The sequence below is a fragment of the Apteryx rowi genome, unplaced genomic scaffold, assembly GCF_003343035.1.
Source record: "Apteryx rowi isolate R43461 unplaced genomic scaffold, aptRow1 scaffold_10, whole genome shotgun sequence".
Classification (NCBI taxonomy): domain Eukaryota; kingdom Metazoa; phylum Chordata; class Aves; order Apterygiformes; family Apterygidae; genus Apteryx; species Apteryx rowi.
This window is the reverse complement of record NW_020447197.1, coordinates 1,227,634-1,247,496: the sequence shown is the minus strand read 5'-3', so window position 1 is coordinate 1,247,496 and position 19,863 is coordinate 1,227,634. Positions and strand designations below refer to the sequence as shown.

Below are 19,863 nucleotides of genomic sequence, written 5' to 3'. Positions count from 1 at the left end.
TGCCATCTAAGTTCAGCATCCTTGCTGCAGAATTCAGAAATGAACTATACATCCTATGTGAATTTGAAAAGATCATCCATGATTATAAAGTATTGTGTGTAATGCATACACACAAAAAGACCAGCCCCCTCCAAAATAACCAATTCAAAAAGGTGCACACCAGGAAAGCTTGTATTTTAAGCTGACTTCCCTACTCTTTAGCTTTTAGCCTTCTCTAATACTAACCTCTGGTTATACCTCAGGTCACTTTATTAACTACCTGCAATTCCTAAAACTTTCCAGTTTCCCCTCTCTGGTCCTACTGGCCAAACGCCACGTTTGGCCGAACACTTTGATGCCGAACAAGGCAATCGCTGCTCCTAATTACAGGTCCAGCTACTTCACAGGCAGCCGAGCTAGAAAACCGAAACGGTTCAGCTGGCCGGACAACCAACCTCAGGGGCCAAGCTGAGGGCGCAAAGGAGTGCCTCGGGCAGGAGAGGAAGAGCGCGCTTCATTCGCGCTTGAGGAGCCCCCAGGAGCAGCGACCGGAGCCCGGCGGCAGCGGAGGGGGGGGGGGGAAGGGGCCCTGCCGCAGCGACCGTTGCGCCCTTCCACCGCCGGCCCCCTCCCCGCGCACCCTCTACTCACCCCACTGCCCCCCACCACCCAACCCCTCGTGGGCAGCGCGCCCGCGCCGCGAGTCCTCGGTGCTCCCAGCCCCCTTCCCCGCCTCACCGACCCTAGCAGCCCTCTCCTCGCACCCCCGCGCGGCGAGCGGGCGGGCGGCCCTCTCCTCACGCCTCCCCGCCTCGCCGCCCCCCTCACACCCCCACCCCCCGCACGCTGCACCTACGCTTGCTCGCTCGTCCGCCGCTTCCCGCCTCAGGATTGGCTCCCCGCGCCCTGGCCCCGCCTCCCTCCGGCCCCGATTGGCCGCTCTCCCCTGGCGGCCGTTGGGCAGGGCGCCGCGCGGTAGGCGGGCGAGCGGCGGCCGCGCTCCCCATTGGCGGGAAGGCAGCGGGCCTGCAGGTTAGGCTGAGCCCGCCGGGGGCGAGAGGGACGAAGGCGCTATTGTTGCCGGATCGCCGAGGAAGCCGGCGCGGCGGCGGCGGCAGCGGACACCGGGCCCGGGGAGCGCGGCGCGGGCCCAGCGGTAGCCATGAGCGGCGGCGTGTACGGCGGAGGTGAGCCCGGCGCCGCCTCGGTTGCCCGCCCCGCCCCTGCGCGACCGTTGAGCTTGGCGCCGTCCCGTGAGGCGGCGGCGGCGCGTGCGAGCCTGCCCCCCCCCCCGGCGCCGCCCCAGCGCTTCCCGCCTCCCCCGCGGCGGCGCTGAGCCCTCCCGGCCCCGCCGTGTCCGCGGCGCCAGCGTGCGCGGCGAGGAGGAGGAGAAGGAGGCCGAAGGCCTTGTTTACATTCCTCCCGGGGCCGTTCCGCCGCGGTACTTTGCACTCGGCCGAGCCGAGCCGAGCCGCGGGCTGCGTGAGCGCCGCTCGCGTGGCCTCCAGCTGCGTGCGACTCTTCTCGGCGCTTCTTGAAAGCTCGCTCTCGTAACCTGTTCAGATGCAGCCGCCTCTTCTCTCTCCCTGTTAAAGTGACCGTTTTTACTTACGCCAAAGCAGCTTACTGTATCGTCCCAGTTAAAGCCCCGTTGGCGGTCTTGTAATTGCTCTCCAGTAACTTGAGTTCTGAATAGAAAAGTTTCTCCTTGCACTGGAAATATGCCTTGATTTGCTTTTTTTCTTCTTGCCAGCCCAATGGACAGGGGGCAGGGAAAAGTCAGGTCAGGACTGTAATGGAGTGTGATAACCGTTAACTACCTCTGTATTAACACTGTTTACAGATGAAGTTGGGGCTCTTGTTTTTGACATCGGCTCGTATACAGTCAGAGCAGGCTATGCGGGTGAAGACTGTCCAAAGGTGAGAATCTCTGTGATTGAAATATAACATGAAAATTAGAACTTACCTTAGAACCTGTTACAATACCATCAAACTTGTTAGTTGACAAGTTTCCAGAATATGTTGGGGTTTTTATTTTTACTGTATTATATAATGAAAGACCTGAATCTTATGAGCAATCCTCCCCAAACATGAATAATCATCATGAACTGTTTACCTTTTGCCTTACAGGTTGATTTTCCGACAGCTATTGGTGTGGTGCTAGAAAGGGACAATGGCAGCACTCTGATGGAGATAGACGGTGACAAAGGCAAACAAGGGGGCCCAACTTATTACATAGACACCAATGCCCTGAGAGTTCCACGGGAAAATATGGAGGCCATTTCACCCTTAAAAAATGGAATGAGTATGGTGCTCTGTCTTTTTCTATCTGTTCTTAAAATAGCATTACTTAGGCTGCAAAAGTCGTAGCTTTCGTATAAAAAGTTGTTATATGTTTAAGTGTTTTTCTTTCAGGAGTTTGGAGAACAGGACTGAAAAGTAAAGGATCTGTTTCTTCTAAACAAATTTTGATATGACAGTGATCATTTGTCTGATGAAAGGGAAGGCTTGTAGAGTTCTTCCTTATTTGGTGGCTTGGATTTAAATTTTGATAAAAGAAGAAGGGGGTAATTTATGGAAATAGATTGGAAGCTGATTCCTGTAATGCTTATAAGTGGAGGCTATAAATCATAAGAACAGATATCTGATACACTAGTTGCGTGAAGCATAGCTAGTTTACGATGTTGATAGATTTTTAGCATAGTTCTTAATATGTTATGATCATGATACTTACAGAGGAATAGAATTTTGCAAAGCTTTTAAAGGGAGTATAAGTCTTCTGAGCATAGCTGTGGACTAAAGAGTTCTAGCAAAAAAGAAACCTCAGAACCTTTATGTACACATGAAGTGGAACAAAACTTAGAAGAAAACTAATCTGCTTGCTTCAATGTTATTACAGTTGAAGACTGGGATAGTTTCCAGGCAATTCTGGATCACACATACAAGATGCATATTAAATCTGAAGCAAGTTTGCATCCTGTTCTAATGTCTGAAGCACCAGTGAGTAAAAGCAACTTTGCATTTTTGAAAAGTCTTAACTGCATCTTTTTGCTGAGTTTACATGCATGTCTTGAACAAATCTGATACTGGCTTGTAGATTACAGGTGTTAAAACTTAACTGAGGAAGTAACAATTTTAAAGTACTTTTCCAGATTGTGGAAAGTAATTTGTTTAAGAAAAATGCCTAAAAAAACCTGATTTGAAATACTTTCTATGACAAGACACAAAAACTATTTACCATGTACTGTTGTTTTTAATTTATTGCAAAGAAGCAAAAAATAATAAGTTTCACTTTATTCCCTGGAATAAAAATGAAAAAATGTTAGGACAATAAAGTTATGCTTAGTAAAGTGTCATTGGAAATCTCTCACTGCCTTTAGCTTGACAACTAATATTACATGACAGAGAAGAATATTTATAATGAAGAAATTTTAATTTGGCTCTCTTCATTTCTGTAAATGGCCTTGTAAGGTAAGGGAAGTGGATGATTACAAATGTCTTTTTTTAAAAAAAAAAAAAAAAAAGACTAATTCTCACGTTTTATTGTGGCCAGCATTCAAAGGACAGATCTTAACATCTGAATACAAAATGTTAACATGCCATACTGTAGTTATGTCCTTCTTTAATAAACTCTTTGAGTAGGATTTTCTTTATCGCTTTTTGTTCAATTGTAGCAGGCTGATGTTCTTGAGATGATTTTTTGGTTTCAGTAGTAAAAACTAAAAACTTGGTTGAAGTAGCTAAAAACAAAACCAACACCCACCTCTGCCATGATTTTCATGCACCATTTGAGAAGGTGGTTGTGCTTTGCTGGAGTATGGATGAATTTGAAATGGTTATTGCCTGTCTGATGGCTTGATGGATGTCTCTCAGTAGAGGTTTCCATTAGAATTCCCCTCACAGAACTAATCTTACTTTAAATTGGCATAGAAGAAAAGACTTTGATTTTTCAGTGATGTGCTGAATATTTGAGATATCCTTGGTTAATCACAAGTACAGTAGAACTGTAGGAAGATACCTTGAAAACAGGAAAATCTGGATTTATTTTTCTTACATGAAATAACTTGCTTGGTTGAATCTTTCCCCTGCAAAGTGGGTATGTTACTTGTTTTAGAGTTTTTTGAGAGACTGATACTGGAAGAGCTCTAGAAGTTTGAAGGAATCTTTATTATAATTGTAAAGTTGTGTATCTCTTTTACCCTTGCTTATCAGAAGTCTTCCTGTATTTTTAAGTTGCTATTCCTTTAATTTTATGTAATAGATAAATATTAATCTTTTTGTAATAGAATTGGAATGGAAAAGTTTCTAAGGAAGTAAAATTCTAGCAATCTGTCTGTGTAGAATTTTGGTATGATTTGAAACCATGGTTCTAATAATTGTAACTATTTCTTTTTATTTTGTTAGCATTCCTTGAGCATGCTCTAATGATCCTCAGGATAAACATCTTCATTTTGATCACTTATTTGTGTTTTTTTTTTTTTTCTTTTTCCTCTAGTGGAATACTAGAGCAAAGCGTGAAAAACTAACTGAACTGATGTTTGAACACTACAACATCCCTGCTTTTTTCTTATGTAAAACTGCTGTTCTAACAGCGTATCCTTTGGAATGTTGAGCCAATTTTTTTTTTCTTTGAGAAAATGTGGTAAGCTTTTTCTGGGTAATTCCTAGTATAAAAACATTTCTAACCCTTTTCTTTCAAAGTAATGTTTCCATAAACATTTAGAGAGGAAGTAAGCAATTTCCATTTCTGAACTTTAACTTAGAGCTCAGTTCTGAAGTCCTTCCAGTCTGACTGTTTTCCTTGGAGGCAGTTTCTTTTTTCATTGTATAGCATGGATAAGAATATTACACATCTGAGATGGCATTGTGCTGACTACTAAATACAATAGTTAGTTTGATGTTCCCATAGCCCTAAGTTGAAATTTGTTATTATTTTAGACTAATAACATGTTTTCAGCTTCAGAAACTAAGTGAGTTGGATGTACTCGGAGCTTGCTGCATTATTGGAGCTTGCTGTATTAACTTGAGTTGTCACCTTTTTATGTCCAAAGCTCAAGTTAGTTTACAGATAGAAGGTAAATGCTGTTCTCTCTGTGAGGTTATGTACTCCTTTGTAGAAAGAAAATGCACACCAGAAAATGGCAAGTCCATTTGTAAAGCCAAGGAGTAAAAACCGGAGTCCATGTTCCTAGTTATACTCAAATTTTATGATGGCATCTTTTCCAAGGTGAAAATTAAAATATTTTCCTTAATCATTTTGGCTAGTTTTGCTAATGGGCGGTCCACAGGTCTCATTTTGGATAGCGGAGCAACGCACACCACTGCTATTCCAGTGCATGATGGATATGTACTTCAGCAAGGTAAAAGATTTTTGGGGATAATAACATTGTGTTATTATCCATGTGCAGTGTTAAAGATGAGTTAGCTTTTTTACTGTTTTTTACAGTTTTATTACTGTTTTTAAATATGTGTGTGTCCTCTTAAATAGGAAATAACCGGTGTTCTCTGAAAATAGTTTGTTGGGAGAATTTATTCTGTGACTTCAGTACATTCCAGATATTTTTCATTTTCTGTCTTTTAGGTATTGTGAAATCACCACTTGCAGGAGACTTTATTACTATGCAGTGCCGAGAATTGTTTCAGGAAATGAACATAGAGATAATTCCTCCGTACATGATTGCTTCAAAGGTGGGAAAGTAACTTTAAGTGTTTGTTTTGCAGGGGGAGGCTTAAATGGTTAACTGATATTCATATTTCCTACCATCTCAGGAGGCAGTTCGTGAGGGATCACCAGCAAATTGGAAGAGAAAAGAGAAGTTACCCCAAGTCACGAGGTCTTGGCACAACTACATGTGTAATGTAAGTAGGTCCTTTCTCCTGCTAGGTGTCCTATAAAGAAGCTTTGTTTGCAAGGATATCACATTTTCCTCTCCAAGACCTAGAAAACACCTAGACATGGTCAATTCTATAATTTATATTAAGTTATAAACTTGAAATTCTTCGTAACAATGTTGTTATTATCTCCATAGTGTGTCATTCAGGACTTCCAAGCTTCTGTCCTCCAAGTGTCAGATTCAACCTATGATGAACAGTATGTCACTTTATTTTCCTCCTTGTAAAATTAATCATGAGTTTTGCATGTGCTGTTGGGTGGCTTTATTACAGAGGAAGGTTATTAGACAAAATTTGCTTATTTCTGGAGGTAAGAATACAATATACATCCAGGTGATTGGTTTTTTTATTTGATATTTCAAGATGCATGAGATCACAGTCAATATTATCAAAGGTTTAAGTCATATTAATCACAATGTTCTCTTAGAAAACTTAGTTTATAATGCTACGTAGATAACTTACTAGACTGTTCACGCTGTATTTTAATGTGTTACTTTCTGACTAATGCTCCAGGGTAGCGGCACAGATGCCAACAGTTCATTACGAGTTTCCCAATGGCTATAACTGTGACTTTGGTGCTGAGCGTCTAAAAATTCCTGAGGGATTATTTGACCCTTCCAATGTAAAGGTAAAACAACTTTGATATGTGATAATAATATGAAGGCTTTAAATTAATAGTTTATCACATGGCTTCCTTTTGTACAATGTTCTCAATTTCCTGCTTTGTATGCATATATTCACACTGTGTGGCTCTCCTCGGCATCGGATTTACCTGTGGTGTTGTATTAGAGTTGGGGTAACAAAGGAGGAAATGTAGTTTGAAACGGCTGGTGATAAGCTGAATAGGAAACAAGGATTTCCCCCCCCCCAACCCCCCCCCCCGAAATGTTTAGCTCCCTCTTTAGTAAATAATACTCGTTCATTCAGAGCTATAATGTGCCTTCCTCTTTTGAAGCAATGACATGTGGACTGCTAATTTTATTTTAGGGTTTATCTGGTAACACGATGTTGGGCGTGAGCCACGTTGTCACAACAAGCGTTGGAATGTGCGATATAGACATCAGACCGGTAAGTGTTAGTCAGACGTGTATTATTTAAGGCATCGATATTTTTGTGCTGAAATCTTTTTTGGCTGGAACATTGTTGCTGAAGAATGTGGACTTCCTAGGATACTGATAAACTTGTTAAAATAATTCCTTAAATATGACATAGTTGTATATAAAAACATGTAGGATTACTGTTTCTGTCCTACAAAATGCGGAGTCAGGTTTTCTGACTCTTACTCAGTGTCTCTACCTGTATGTAAATAGTTAATGTCCAGGTTTTATAGCTGGCACTACATAATGTGCATTGGATTGCCTTCAGATAGTCGTTTTATGTTCACAACTTCGACTGTTATCCTCAGATTTTTGAGGATGATAGATGTACTTTCTAAAGATAACTAATCATACCTGGCTTCTTGAGGGAGAGTAGCAGTGGAGAGGTTTTAAAGGAAAAGTTTCTCTTTTAAAACTATGTTCTCATTTTCTCAGGTGTCAATTTGGATAGATTCAGATATGATAGTCTGCCAGGGGTTGGTTCGAGAATTTTGCCCCTTAACTAGCATGTCAGGCTGGCTGAATAGGCTAGGCCATGGTTTGTGTTTGCTAACTGCAGCATTAGATGGCAAACTGTTGCAGTGCTGTTGGGTACTTTTTCCTTTGTGGTTGGAAAATCCAGCTATTAGGGAACCAAAAGTTTAGGATATAGGAGGTGTCTGTAGATGCAAGGTTCTCCATAGCAGAGAATCCATAATCATACTGCCTCTGTCTTCCTTGTATAGTTTAATATTAAAGTTCTCTTGAAATATTTTTTTTATGGGGTAAAAACATTAATTAGATTGGTAGAGGTAATACTGTGGGCATCACGTGATGTATTATTGCTGTTGATTACATATACTTATGTGGCATTCTTCCCTATTCTGTGAAACAAATTGTTTTCAAAATGCTTTCAGAGTTAATACTGTGAGTTACTATTCTCTTTCTAGGGCCTCTATGGCAGTGTGATTGTAGCAGGCGGAAACACTCTAATACAGAGTTTTACAGACAGATTGAACAGAGAGCTGTCTCAGAAAACTCCACCGGTAAAACAACTTATAAAATTACTGCTTTGAGTTGCTCATCGTTTTGCTTTTCTGCTATATAAATATACAGGCATGTATTGTAGCTTTAACTTAATTAGGAACCCAACAGCTGAACAGATTTCGGGGGGGGAAGAAATCTCCCGCCTTTCTAAAGAAAAGAAGAAAACTACTTCATTCATCAGTCCTGCTGAACTACTTCTCCATTCGCGCTTTCAGGTTGTGATTCTAAGCTCTGTAACTGAACCTAGGCAATTGTCACTCCTTCCCTTGATGGCCTCTCTCCTGAAGTGTTGCTGACTAACTTGAGGCACATTTAGTCATTCTGCTTGAGCTCCTGTCACTTTGCAACAGGAATTGTTCTTCCTGGATTCTACAGGCAACACATCCTACTCATAGATAGCAAACTGGTGATTTAATATACCTGTAATTTTTACTCGGTGTCAAAGAAAGTATTAATACCATTGCACAGTATTCTTGAGAACTTGCCTTGGTATAAAATATGATATTTCTTGAATTCCCATATTCAATAAAAATGTTCAATTTATGGGGACTCTTGAAATCATAAGTGTTATGAAAGGCTGAGAAAGGTACAGTTATTCACTGCTGCTTAAAATAGATGAGGGAGAATCCACTGAAATTATCAGTAGAAATACAATATGTTTAAACCATATAATTCATTGCTACAAGGCATCTTGAAAGAAAAAGAATGAATTGGTTCAAAAAGGAACTAGATGCTTAATATTGTTGAAATTAATTCATTTTTGTCCCACTGTACACTTCAGGTAGTCCTCTGCTAGAGATAACAGTATATGCTGTGAGTAGGATTGTTCTTTACCTGCCTTATTCTTAGCCTTAAGCATTTGTTGCTGGTCCCTGTTAGTAGAGAAGATATAAGGGCACATATACTTCTGTTTGTGTATGGCCATACTTGAGTTCTAGATACAGAGCTGGTGAGTGCTACTGCAAGTCTAATAAAATAGGTCTTTTTCACTCGCATGTTGGTATATACACACCAAGTTATTTGTGCTGTCCTCGGGCTCTTAAAAGGGCTCCAGCCTGCAATTTTTATCTGATTTTTTTTCTTTTTTTAATATCCTTTTCTATTCAGAGCATGCGCCTGAAATTGATAGCAAACAACACAACAGTGGAGCGGAGGTTCAGTTCATGGATTGGTGGTTCCATTTTGGCTTCTTTGGTTAGTAAATCTATGTTACTATGTTGCTATGCTAAGCAGCACTTGCTGCCCAAAAAATTAATTCCATGTGTGTGTGAATTGAAGAGTTCATGCTGCTGCCGCAGTCACTATCCTGTCTGTGGTTGTGGTAAGGTAAAGCAAATCTACCTAAAAAAACAAGCCACTGTGAGTTTTAAATCCAAAAACTAATTATTTGTTGTCTTCTGTTTTTAATGGGCAATGTACAGGCTTGAAATAAGATGTCTAGAAGTAATATGTTGTATATCATAGAAGTGGTGAACTTGTTTCTGCATCATATCCCTGAGCTTAGCGGTACAAGTTACGGAGCACTTCAATGGTTTGTGGAGGTGCATTTAGCAGTATTTGGAAAGGGAGATGGAAATCGGCTTTTGGTGCTGCAAAGTCCCAACTTCAGTTTAATCACTAGCAATATAAAAGACAAAGGAAAACGTACTTAAGCAGGAGTCAAGTCCTTTTACCACATTTAATGTAAAGACTTTTCTTTTTCCTTCTGTGAAAAGCTAATCATGTTTTACTTAGCCTTAATTTGTTTTACTTTTTTTGTAGGGTACTTTTCAACAGATGTGGATTTCTAAACAAGAATATGAAGAAGGAGGGAAACAGTGTGTAGAAAGAAAATGCCCTTAAACTTTTTACTGTGAAAACTGCTGTCTCCCCATCACTCCTTCTATTTTATAGCTTTAGCATACTCAGGAATGGGATGGACTCTTTTTTGTAGAAATTTTATATTGGGTTTTTTGCATATTTCAAGTTCCATTTTAACAAACTAGAAATTTTGAGAGCCCTAATTGGTACTATCATAGAAAAAAGGATGTTTACATCCCTTGTAAAGCAATAATTCGTATAACAAGCATTTTTATAATTTTTGTATAAATGTCTATTTTCGCTAATATCTTTTCCTGTGAACAACTTTACAGGTTAGCTAATAGATAGAGGCATAACCTTGCAAATGCCTGTGCATCAAGTTTATTAAAAATCTCTTGTCTACTTTCACATATTAGTCTTCCTCGCTGATAACTTTGGCCTTAAATTGCTCTTATTTCCCTCTTAAAAAATAAAATTGGCTTTCACATTTGAGCAGTTTTGTGAGTACTTGCAGAGAAACAGTTACTCATTTGTTTTAAAAATGGAAAGTATTTCTGTAGTTTCTAATTTGCTATGGGTGACTCAGTTCAGTGTAAACTCTAATGAAAATGTTACATTCCAGTTAGAGAATGTTATATTATGCACTGGTTTGTTAATTGTTCTGTTATGGAGCAATTTCATTTTGGTAAACAGTTAATACTTTCCACCTGATTTGTAAGAATGTATATAATATGCTGAATGCCTTTGTGATGTAGGTGAGAAGCATCACTTAGAGACAGGGACGTTAAGGCAGAAAATTGCCTCTCCAAAACTAGGAGAACAGTCATAGAAGACCTCAGGATGTGGCTTGACATTTTGCAGCTAGCTGTTAACTGAAAGGGGCAGTTCCTACTTGTTTCTTGCTGGTTTAGCTCCCTCAGCTGGCTCATAGCAGGGTAGTAAGTGCCTGTATTTTGCAAAGGGAGTGTGCACTCAGGGGCAGAGGAAGTAGGAGGGTTTTTTTCAGCAGGAACTGGCTGTCAGGATGCAGCTTTATGTTGCTGTTAATCTTACTTTATTTTACAACTGCGTGATGTTCTGTATCGGGACACAATTAAGTTTTCGCTTAAAACCTAAGTTTTAAGTTATCTTAAAAGCTTTGGAAAACCAAATAGCATATAACTGTTTAAAAAAAAAATGTAAACAATACTGCTAAGTTCTGGGTACCCTAAAGGACTCCTTGATTAATAATGATGGACTCTTTCCTTGAAAATAGTTATGCATTACCTCTAAACAATAAAATAATTTATCAAAACAGTCTGCTTTTGTGATACCATGATGACCATTACTTTGTTCTTGAATCAGAGTTGTTTGCTCCAGACTTTTCAAAGCTGTTGACAAAACACACTTCTCATAAAATGAGGCAAACTTAAGTGGGCTACTGGTAGTGACACAGTCACCAACTACAGTTATAATAGAAGAATACGGCCTAGTCTAGTTTGCATTCAAGCAGAACATAAAAGAAAGCTGGGATGGTGGAAAGTCAACAAGACTTGTATCTTAGGTTTTACATCAGAACAGTGTAATGCTTCATGAAGTTATTCCAGCATCAGTGAAATACTAGGATTTTGGGGGGCTTCTCTTCCTGAATTGATTATGCATTTTAGTTTTCTTCTGTGTCAGGCTTAGGGTTCAGTATGTCCATTAACTATTATCTTCTGTACGTATCTTCTTAAAAGAATGACAGTATGATAATAATATCCATGAATGCTCTAGCAGCATATCTAGAGCAAAACACTTGATAGGTTTTTCTTACCTCTGTAAAGAGAGTATTTGTTGCTGTTTATGAAGTGGGGGTGCTGCAAAGGAATAGCTGAAGAGTGGGTGGGTGTGCTTAGCCTGCAGTTATTTAATTCCCTTGGAGTTTCTGCCGTTTTATCAGATTACATTGCACAGCACTTTTGCTTCCTGAAAGACTGGTATTTGTGTAAAAGGTGACTTTATTCTAAATTGCAGTTGCAGGTAAAAGCTTTCATGAAGAATATTTACCATCAAGTGACAGTAGTGATCAGTAAGAGTTTTTACCTTTCTACCTTAATTTCACAGAAGCTTGTCAGTCTTACTACAAACACTTTGTACACAGTGAAGAACATTGCCCAAATGTCTGAATTTGTCATAGGTATCTAGAAATCTAGGTATAAAGACTCCATTGTTAAAAGCTCACATGCCAAATATTCAATACTTTCTAACAAGCCAGACGAAGTAGGGCAAGAGTTCCTTGGAGCATGCTGAAGTTCATTTACTACAGTGTATTTCCGTAGGCATTTAGAAAGCACAACTTAAGTGACATGCCTGTAGCTGATAGACGTGGAAAGAGGATAGTATGTGACCTTTAGAGGTCCTCCTGTTTTCTGTCTAGTTTTAATGCACAGTTGTTAAAACTAAATGGGGTAAATATCCCTACGTTTTATACTCCCATCGGGCAGGCAACTGCTTCTTTTTACTGTTCATTATGTATGCTTCACTTTCACTTTTTAATTTGTCAATTTTCAAACACTTTTAGAAACAACTATTAGGATCAATTTTTGATGCATGTTCCAAAGCTGCTCTTTAATTCCAGATCACAATTTAATTTTGGTCAAGCTTTGTGAGATAATAAAAAGATGGATACTCTCAGGAAAGCTCAGTCAACTTATTCACTGGTTTCAGAACTTTAGTTTCACGTTACAGTCACAGTCAAACAAGTGGCTGCTGTGCTCTTCCAGCAGCTTACTGGCTCTGAGACTTCACCGCAAGGTGAGGGAACTTCTTTTCTAAAAGCTTCTGCTTCTTCTTCTCTAGATTTTGCCTTCTTGCCCTTCTACGTAAGTGTTTTTCAAGTCTGAGCCTGAAACAAAGACATTAGTGTGGTTAGCTTTTAGATAGCTTAATTTTTTTCTAGTTTATTTTATCCATATAGTATGTGATGTTCTACTTCACTTTTGCCAAACTGAGCTTATTAAGGATACTATTTACCTATCAGATATGCTATCAGATATTCCATGTGAGAGGGCTTGGAACAAGGACTTCAAACGAGGATCCATACAGATTTAGCAGTCAGTGGTAAATGGCTGCAGTCACACTAGGTGGACATGGGGAAAGGGAAAAAAAGAGGAGGGAGCAGAGACTAGAGTCCTGAAGGCTGAATGAGGAAACGACATCATCAAGGGAGAGGTGGAGAAGGATCTGAGGCAAGGTAAGAGATCATTTAACAAGGAGAGAACTGGGGAGGATTGTAGAGGTAAACAGCAGTTTCACACACCTAACCAAATAGAGGCTCCTAGTGACTGCTCGTTTCAGAGTTAATTTGCTTTCGATAAGCAGAAGTGGTTTTTGCTTGCAAAATGGAATACTCTTCTGTTTTTGAATGCTACAGAAATTATAAGCTTTGGGAGGCTATTAGGTGCTTCCCACATAATGTGATAGCTAGATCTCTTAACAACTAAGACGGGAACAGGAAAAAGAAACAGAGCAAGTCCCCCAGATCTTTAGCCTCTGCCCCCTTCGTTTAACTTTTGAACCCTTTGGCAAATTTTCTAGGAAACAGGCATTGTGAGATTATTAAAGCCTTGTTTTTGGTCTACTAGCTGTAAAAAATAGACCATTGTTGTTTTTTCTTTGCAAAGTGGAAGGAGGATGATGGAGGAACAGATCAGAAAATAATTTTCGATGTCAAAAAAAAAAAAAAAACTTTTTACCTGATGAAGCGATTTACATGAGGTAAGTAAAAGAATTTCCTTTTTTTGTATTTTTTGTTCAAGTACCATGGTATTGGCCACTCCTTGTAAGTATACCTGTTAAAGATAAATGAACTTGATTACACAATGTATACTTTGCATCTTCATTCTTGGATTCTACCAGACTTCTCCTTGGTTACTGTAGGAGGATAAAGTGGTCTGATTGGCAGGTCGCAGAACTTGTATTTAGGCATTTACTCTCATTTCCACTGTTGGCTTGATTTGTAACTCTGTACATCTCATCTGTAGCTCAGCGCCTTTCTGGAAAAAGGCATCTCACTTCAAAAACCACAGACCTTTGAAGAGATGGCACAACATAGATAGCAATTCTTTGCATTTATATTTTTAGAAGTTATTCCTTCTAAGAAATTAATTTTAAAGAGTTGTGAGCAAACCGATCTGTGAAGAGATCTTTGCTTCTACCACAGTTTTTTAATGCCAGTGTTTGAGTGTCATGTCAAGTGCAAAACTGCTTGAGCAACAGAAGACTTTCCCTCTAAATATAAGACTCCATTATTTCTGTTTGGGATTTCCCTTGCATATGGGCTGCACAGATGGCTTGTACAGACTTACCTACAGTCTCCAATGCATCCAGATTGCCAGACCCACTCTGTGTGTACTGCAGAGTATCTGCTTGTGCTTCGAGACCTTTCTGTGTGGTGCCCACCCACCCACTGCTTTAACTGGGGGCCGGACTTTCAAATAAATGGGCAAACCCTTCTTTGTGGGCACTGTTTCCAAGTGAAAAGAGATGTGCAGAAGCCTTATCTACAGCGATATAAATCTAGTGGTTAGTATATTTGGTACTCTATTGATTTATATTTTATAGATAAAGTATTCAAAATTCATCATTACAATAACGTGTGACCTTTTGTTACCTACACTTTTACCGCAGAGCTAAATTGCACAGACTGCTTCAAATGCCAATACAATAAGGGTATAACACTGTTTGTAATGAAATAGCAGTTCCTGCCAGGGACCTCAGTGTCATCACCTGAAATTACAGATTATTCAAAGTATCTGGACACTAAATAGTTTTAAGGTAGAAAGTTAAAGTTAACAAAATTAAATATCTGTCAAGACTAGTAGGAAATTCCAACATATACTTATGTATCATCTCATTCAATACTCCGGGAGATGCAGTCACAACAGTTGTCCCTCAGTATGTGGATATTACCTTAAACTAGGAACCTCCAAGATGGTTCAAGCTGAACAGTACTCGGTGGTTTATGGATACACGTTATGGAATCACCACAGTAACAGACGTCCTCTCAATACAGAAACTGTATTATTTTCATGGAACTACCTCTGTTATGTTTAAGGGTGGCGTTTAGTGACAGAATTATTTATCAACGGTTACAGCAACATAACATATCAAAAAGCATCTGAAAGCTGACTAGTAAACATGCTTCCTTTTACGTGCATCCTTTCCTGATTAGATCAGAAGGATGTTTTTTCTTGTAAAGAGAAATACCACAAGAAAACTTCAAACATATAAAACAAAAATTCTCTTTTCCGTACCAGTAGGTGCGTCCTAAGAAGTCCTGTCTCCACTCGCCAGGTACTGGTTTTTCCTGGCCAGTTTGTAAAAGCCTCAAAGCATCTTCTCTTTCTCTGACAACCAAATCTATTCTTTTCATAGATTTTTCTACCTGAAGATAGGAAATAGTTTCAGGATGGGCCAACAAAATACAATCTGACAACTTAAAAAATCTCAAGTGAAGATCTTTTAGACAAAATTTAAAGGAAAGACATAGGTAAAATATACTAAAAGTTCCATCATAAGTAACCTCACATTTGTGGACTAAGTGAAACAGCTTAGTAAGACCTATGTAATATACTACAGCACTGTGTACTAGAATACTACAGAATAGGTGTTTTAAAAAGCTATCTAGGTTACAAGCAGAACATAGATGAAATAACTGACAGTCTGAATATTCGTTAAAGACTAGCTGGCTAAGACTCAAAGCCAGCTATAATGCCTGATGCTAGAAGTATGGAAAGCTCTGAGGCAGGAGAGGAAAGGAAGTAGGAGAAACAAAGAGAAGATAAGCTATCCATATTTCTGTCAGACCGTCTGTGATGGCTACGTGTTATTTTAGTTTGTACTTTGGAGTCTGGTTACAGTCTCGGTGTCTGTTAGTTGATTAGAAAGCTACATTGACCAAATTATGACATTTGAGTTGAAGGTTTTTAGGCAAGTCTGTCTCATAAGATTACTATAGCGCACATTACACATGGCAACATGTTAAACCCTCTGGGAAGCTGGCAGAGCTAATTTTAATAAGCCGATTGCTGTATTTTGTCTCAGTGCAATTATAGTATTAAACTGCTGCTTATCTTCTTACTGGTTGCCTGTTCATTTTGGGGTTAGGCTCAAAAAAGCAGATTTGACTTATGAAGTGTTGGAACCCTTTATTTAAAAAATAAAAAAAAATCCCTCCCAATACAAGTACTACCATGATTCATAGCTGCTGAACATGGGTGGTGCAGGTGGCACTGAACAGAAAATACTGTTCAGGATGGGAATCACAAAAGACAGTTGAGGAACAGTATTATGATAAATGATAATAAGATCCAGTGGGAGATCTAGAGGAAAGTTTTATACTAGATCTTCCATAATTTATAAGTACAGTGACAAATGGACAAGATTAGGAGGCCAAATAAATGCATGCATGACTAAGACGACAAAAATCATGCAGATGCATGTTATGGTAAATAGAGCCACACAATTAACCAGAGAAAGAAATTCAGAAAAAGGGAAATTTCAGGTTTTACCAAAATGAATTTGGATAAATGGACATATAATACATTCTCAGATATCTCGTTAAACAGCTAGATTATTTAACTGGACAGTCAGAGTGGAGATTTACAGCTGTGAGACACCAGCACAGAAATGACAGAGGACTGATAAGTAAATTAAGTTTTCAATTGTAAAGATATAGAGGGAAGAATTTAATAAGTCAGTGTCCGAATCATGATAATGCAAAAGAGGGAACAGCAAAGAACCAAAGAACACGAGTTTGGAGAAGACAATCTCGGAGGCAAAAAGCTAGCAACAGTTGGAAGCTGGAAAAAAAAAAGTGAACAATAAGAATACAGAGAAGGTTATAACTTGAACAGGAAGTGTTTCTAGAAATCCTCAAAGGCAGTTTCAGGGAATGAAGATAGTAAAATATTTCATAACAACCATATATAACAAGTAGAAATGCCTTTCCCACAGTGTTGCTTGAGCACATTTGTTTATGCTCATACTCAAAATGGGATAACTTAAAAAATGGTCTTTAACAAGCTTGCAAAGGTTTCACCTTTCACTCAACCGTTTTATGTAGAGTTACATTTTTAGCTCATATGAAAAAGTTACCTTTTCTAATCGTTCTGGACTCGGCATTGGCCTGTGTTGTCGCTTTGATTCTTGTTCTAAAGTTAAAAGCATGTTTTTTTCCTTCAGTAGGACATACCTAGATCAAAAAGCATAGCAGTACTTCAAAAATAATTTCTAGATCCACTGGCAATTATTCACTCACTACCCTGCTGGATAGAGCACAATGGTCCAACCTGCAATCCCATATCCTATACCTGTGAGCTCCATAAAGAGAGACAAAAAGATGCTGACGAGTGGAGAGAGCCTGGCAGAGGTGCGGAGGGCAGGGCAGGGCTGATGTACATGACATGAGGAGAGGCTGAGGGAGATGGGTTTATTTAACCTGGACAAAAGGCAGTGGCGGGGAGGGAGAAGAGGTTAACAGCAGTCTTGCACTACTGGGTTACATAGAAAACAGAGCCAGACTCTTCTTACAGGTGCACAGCAAAAGGACAAGACATAGCAGTCATAAATTGCAATAAGGGAACCAGTTGGATAGAAGTAAAAAAAATATATATCTATATATATATAGATATGTCCACAGTAATAATTAAGTAGTAGTTTAGCCATGGCATAGGTTGCCTAGAGAAGCGGTGCAAGCTCCAGCCTCAGAGATTTTCAAAACTTGAATGGACACAGACCTGAGCAACCTGATCTAATTTTCAGTGGTTAGGCTGCCTGAAACAGGAGATTGGACTAGATGAGCTCCAGAGGTCCCTTCCAACCAAATTTTTTCTGTAGTTTGAAGAACTTCGAAGTTCAGGATTCTACAGTATCAAACTTGACCTCTTTGTGCCAAACCGGAACCCTTTGTACTGGACACAACTACAACACTACCACCTGCATTACAGCTTTCATATTCTAACTAGTATTAGAATTTGGGCTGCGCCAAGACCAAAGCAGATTTAAGCATGTGGTGCTGTACGGCAGACTAATGCAGTCACATTTTCATAAAATCTGCAGAGCTGCTTTAAAAGATGAGAAGCTACTTCACTGAAGCTTACTTACCAAAGTTTGTGCAAATCTTCACTACTCTTGCCCCTTAGCTGCTTTATATTCCATGCATCTCCTATAAAAGTTATCAAAAAAAAAAATCAGTCTAACAGAATATAGTTGTTTTCTCTGAAAAAGTATACATCCTTTGCAGACCCAGCTAACCCAACAAATAGGAACTAATAATTAAAAATATTACCGCTTGAAAAACTATCCTTGTGTATACTCAAATTTGCTTTGAATATACATTCAGTGCAATGACTTATGTATTGTTCAGATGTGTTTGTAAGAGGATGAAGACGAGAAAGCTACAGGGTGAATCCCTACATTGAAATAAAAAGACAAGATAGTTTATTTTTCAACAGTATATTTGAACAAAGAATGTTTCTTCTGTGAGCTAGTATCACATAAGAGCAAGGCAGGTGATTTACAGCCAAATATTTTGCTGCATAATAGTTACTTACTCATATAAACACAAAATACACAAAGAAGAAAAGAAAGTTAACAAGTATAAAGATGTATTAGCACATAAATATACGCAAGTAAACATATATATATAAAAGTTTCATGTAACTATGAATACTCTTACAATGCAAAATAGGTCAGATTTCAGCTGAACACAATTGGCTCAAAGACACAATCAGAAAAGCTATATATAGCTCACCCGACTTTACTGTTTTTTCTCCCCAGTTTTGGGGATCATCAAAAAACTCCTCCAGACCTTTCCGAGACAAAGTAGTGTGCAGAAACTTCAAATGATGGAGGGGCTCGACTTTTGCTAGGTTCTTCTGGAATAGGTTCGGCATTAACCTACACAAAAATTAAAGCAAAAAGTATACATGATAGGAAAAATAATATTCAGCTAAGTGAAAACATTCCTCTCTTCTCTATTCGTAAAGGCAGATATTGTCCCAGACACAAAAATGGCAGGGTTCAGGGCAAAAGATGTGGATTGAGTTCTTCATGAAAATATGGCATCTCTGTGTTTGTTTTCTCTTTTACTCCTTTTATCTCATTTATCTATACATATTTAGAGATAATAATCTGAATTTTTTTTAAAAAAAGTATTTGAATAAATTTGAGCAACACAATACAGGAACGGGCTCCTATGCTGACTGAAACGAAACATCAAAAACACTAAAACTGTGGTATAAACGTGAAAATAAGTAAACGTTACAAGCAAAAACACAATAAGGACTGCAAAGCAGCAATACAAACGGGGAAACTCTTAATATTAAGCTTATGTGATACCTTACACTATGAACCACTCGGCAAGCTTCAAAAATCGACAGAGTTTTGGGAAACGCAAACACCTGGAAAGCCTGTTTCGCGCTCTGTCAGGAGCTTGTTTTCCCAGGGGTCCGGGCTACCTCGCCGAGCCCGCTGCAAACGGCCGAGCCGCCCCCCGCTCAGTCTCGGCCACGGCCCAGTCTAACGGGGAGAAGGCGGCGCGGCGCGGTGAGGGCTGCTTCTTCCCGGGGACCGGCTGCGGCCGCGGCGGCAGCTCGGGCTAAGCGCTTCCGCGGGCCCGTCCCCGCCGCCCCCGCCCTGAGAGCGGCCCCACGCCCCAGCACCCCCAGGAAGCAGCGGGCTCCCTCCGGCGCCTACCCGGGCAGGCAGGCGGCCGGCGAGGCCTGCAGCGCTCCTGACACCCTCAGCGTGCCCGTGAAGCGCCGGCACAGGGCCGCCATCACCATGGCGGCTGCCATGACACCCGCCGCCCCTCCCACAATGCTCGGCGGCTTCCCGCCAGGGCGCCGGAAGGAGGCGGGGCGACGTGCCCGGCCCCAAGATGGCCGCCCCCTAGCTTCATCCTCGCTGTGGGGAAGGGTTGTACCGGCCCCGCCCCCCCTGCCAGTCTCAGCCATGGCGGCCATGAGCCTGCTGCTGCGGGCGGCGGCAGCTTGGGGAGCTCGGCGGGCTGCGGCCGGTGCGGCCGGCGGCGTCCGACTCGCTG

The 19,863-nt window shown here is 40.3% G+C and overlaps 2 protein-coding genes across 4 annotated transcripts; one reads left to right on the top strand and one right to left on the bottom strand.

The window, feature by feature from the left end:
* Positions 1 to 1,003: 1,003 nt before the first annotated feature.
* On the top strand, positions 1,004 to 11,093 carry ACTL6A (actin like 6A). The gene is made up of 14 exons (XM_026060636.1): positions 1,004 to 1,166; positions 1,823 to 1,899; positions 2,110 to 2,284; positions 2,879 to 2,979; positions 4,475 to 4,572; positions 5,245 to 5,339; positions 5,561 to 5,667; positions 5,749 to 5,838; positions 6,009 to 6,070; positions 6,385 to 6,499; positions 6,859 to 6,939; positions 7,898 to 7,993; positions 9,102 to 9,188; positions 9,756 to 11,093. The coding sequence occupies exons 1-14, from the start codon at positions 1,142 to 1,144 to the stop codon at positions 9,834 to 9,836; spliced, it is 1,290 nt and encodes a 429-aa protein (XP_025916421.1). The 5' UTR covers positions 1,004 to 1,141; the 3' UTR covers positions 9,837 to 11,093.
* Positions 11,094 to 12,254: 1,161 nt separating this feature from the next.
* MRPL47 (mitochondrial ribosomal protein L47) lies at positions 12,255 to 19,855 on the bottom strand. Of its 3 annotated transcripts, none has more exons than XM_026060649.1 (7): positions 19,515 to 19,855; positions 18,571 to 18,716; positions 17,922 to 17,982; positions 16,914 to 17,010; positions 15,071 to 15,201; positions 13,511 to 13,606; positions 12,255 to 12,660 (listed from the first exon to the last, which is right to left on the bottom strand). In XM_026060649.1, the coding sequence occupies exons 1-7, from the start codon at positions 19,781 to 19,783 to the stop codon at positions 12,543 to 12,545; spliced, it is 918 nt and encodes a 305-aa protein (XP_025916434.1). In that variant the 5' UTR covers positions 19,784 to 19,855; the 3' UTR covers positions 12,255 to 12,542. The 3 variants fall into 3 exon arrangements, with proteins under 3 accessions (XP_025916434.1, XP_025916442.1, XP_025916449.1); XM_026060657.1 differs by lacking the exon at positions 19,515 to 19,855 and adding an exon at positions 19,158 to 19,446; XM_026060664.1 differs by lacking the exon at positions 19,515 to 19,855 and adding an exon at positions 19,163 to 19,446.
* Positions 19,856 to 19,863: the final 8 nt, after the last annotated feature.

What these genes read in the sequence shown, in the direction of transcription:
- ACTL6A (XM_026060636.1), top strand. Translation starts at nt 1,142, where the DNA reads ATGAGCGGCGGCGTGTACGGCGGAG. An exon ending in AAAACTGCTGTTCTAACAGC is followed by an intron (nt 4,573 to 5,244) that starts GTATCCTTTGGA and finishes CATTTTGGCTAG; the next exon opens with TTTTGCTAATGGGCGGTCCA. An exon ending in TGGATATGTACTTCAGCAAG is followed by an intron (nt 5,340 to 5,560) that starts GTAAAAGATTTT and finishes TCTGTCTTTTAG; the next exon opens with GTATTGTGAAATCACCACTT.
- MRPL47 (XM_026060649.1), bottom strand. Translation starts at nt 19,783, where the DNA reads ATGGCCGCCATGGCTGAGACTGGCAGGGGGGGCGGGGCCGGTACAACC. An exon ending in AGAAAAAACAGTAAAGTCGG is followed by an intron (nt 17,983 to 18,570) that starts GTGAGCTATATA and finishes TAACTTTTATAG; the next exon opens with GAGATGCATGGAATATAAAG. An exon ending in GAAGATTTGCACAAACTTTG is followed by an intron (nt 17,011 to 17,921) that starts GTAAGTAAGCTT and finishes TTTTTGATCTAG; the next exon opens with GTATGTCCTACTGAAGGAAA.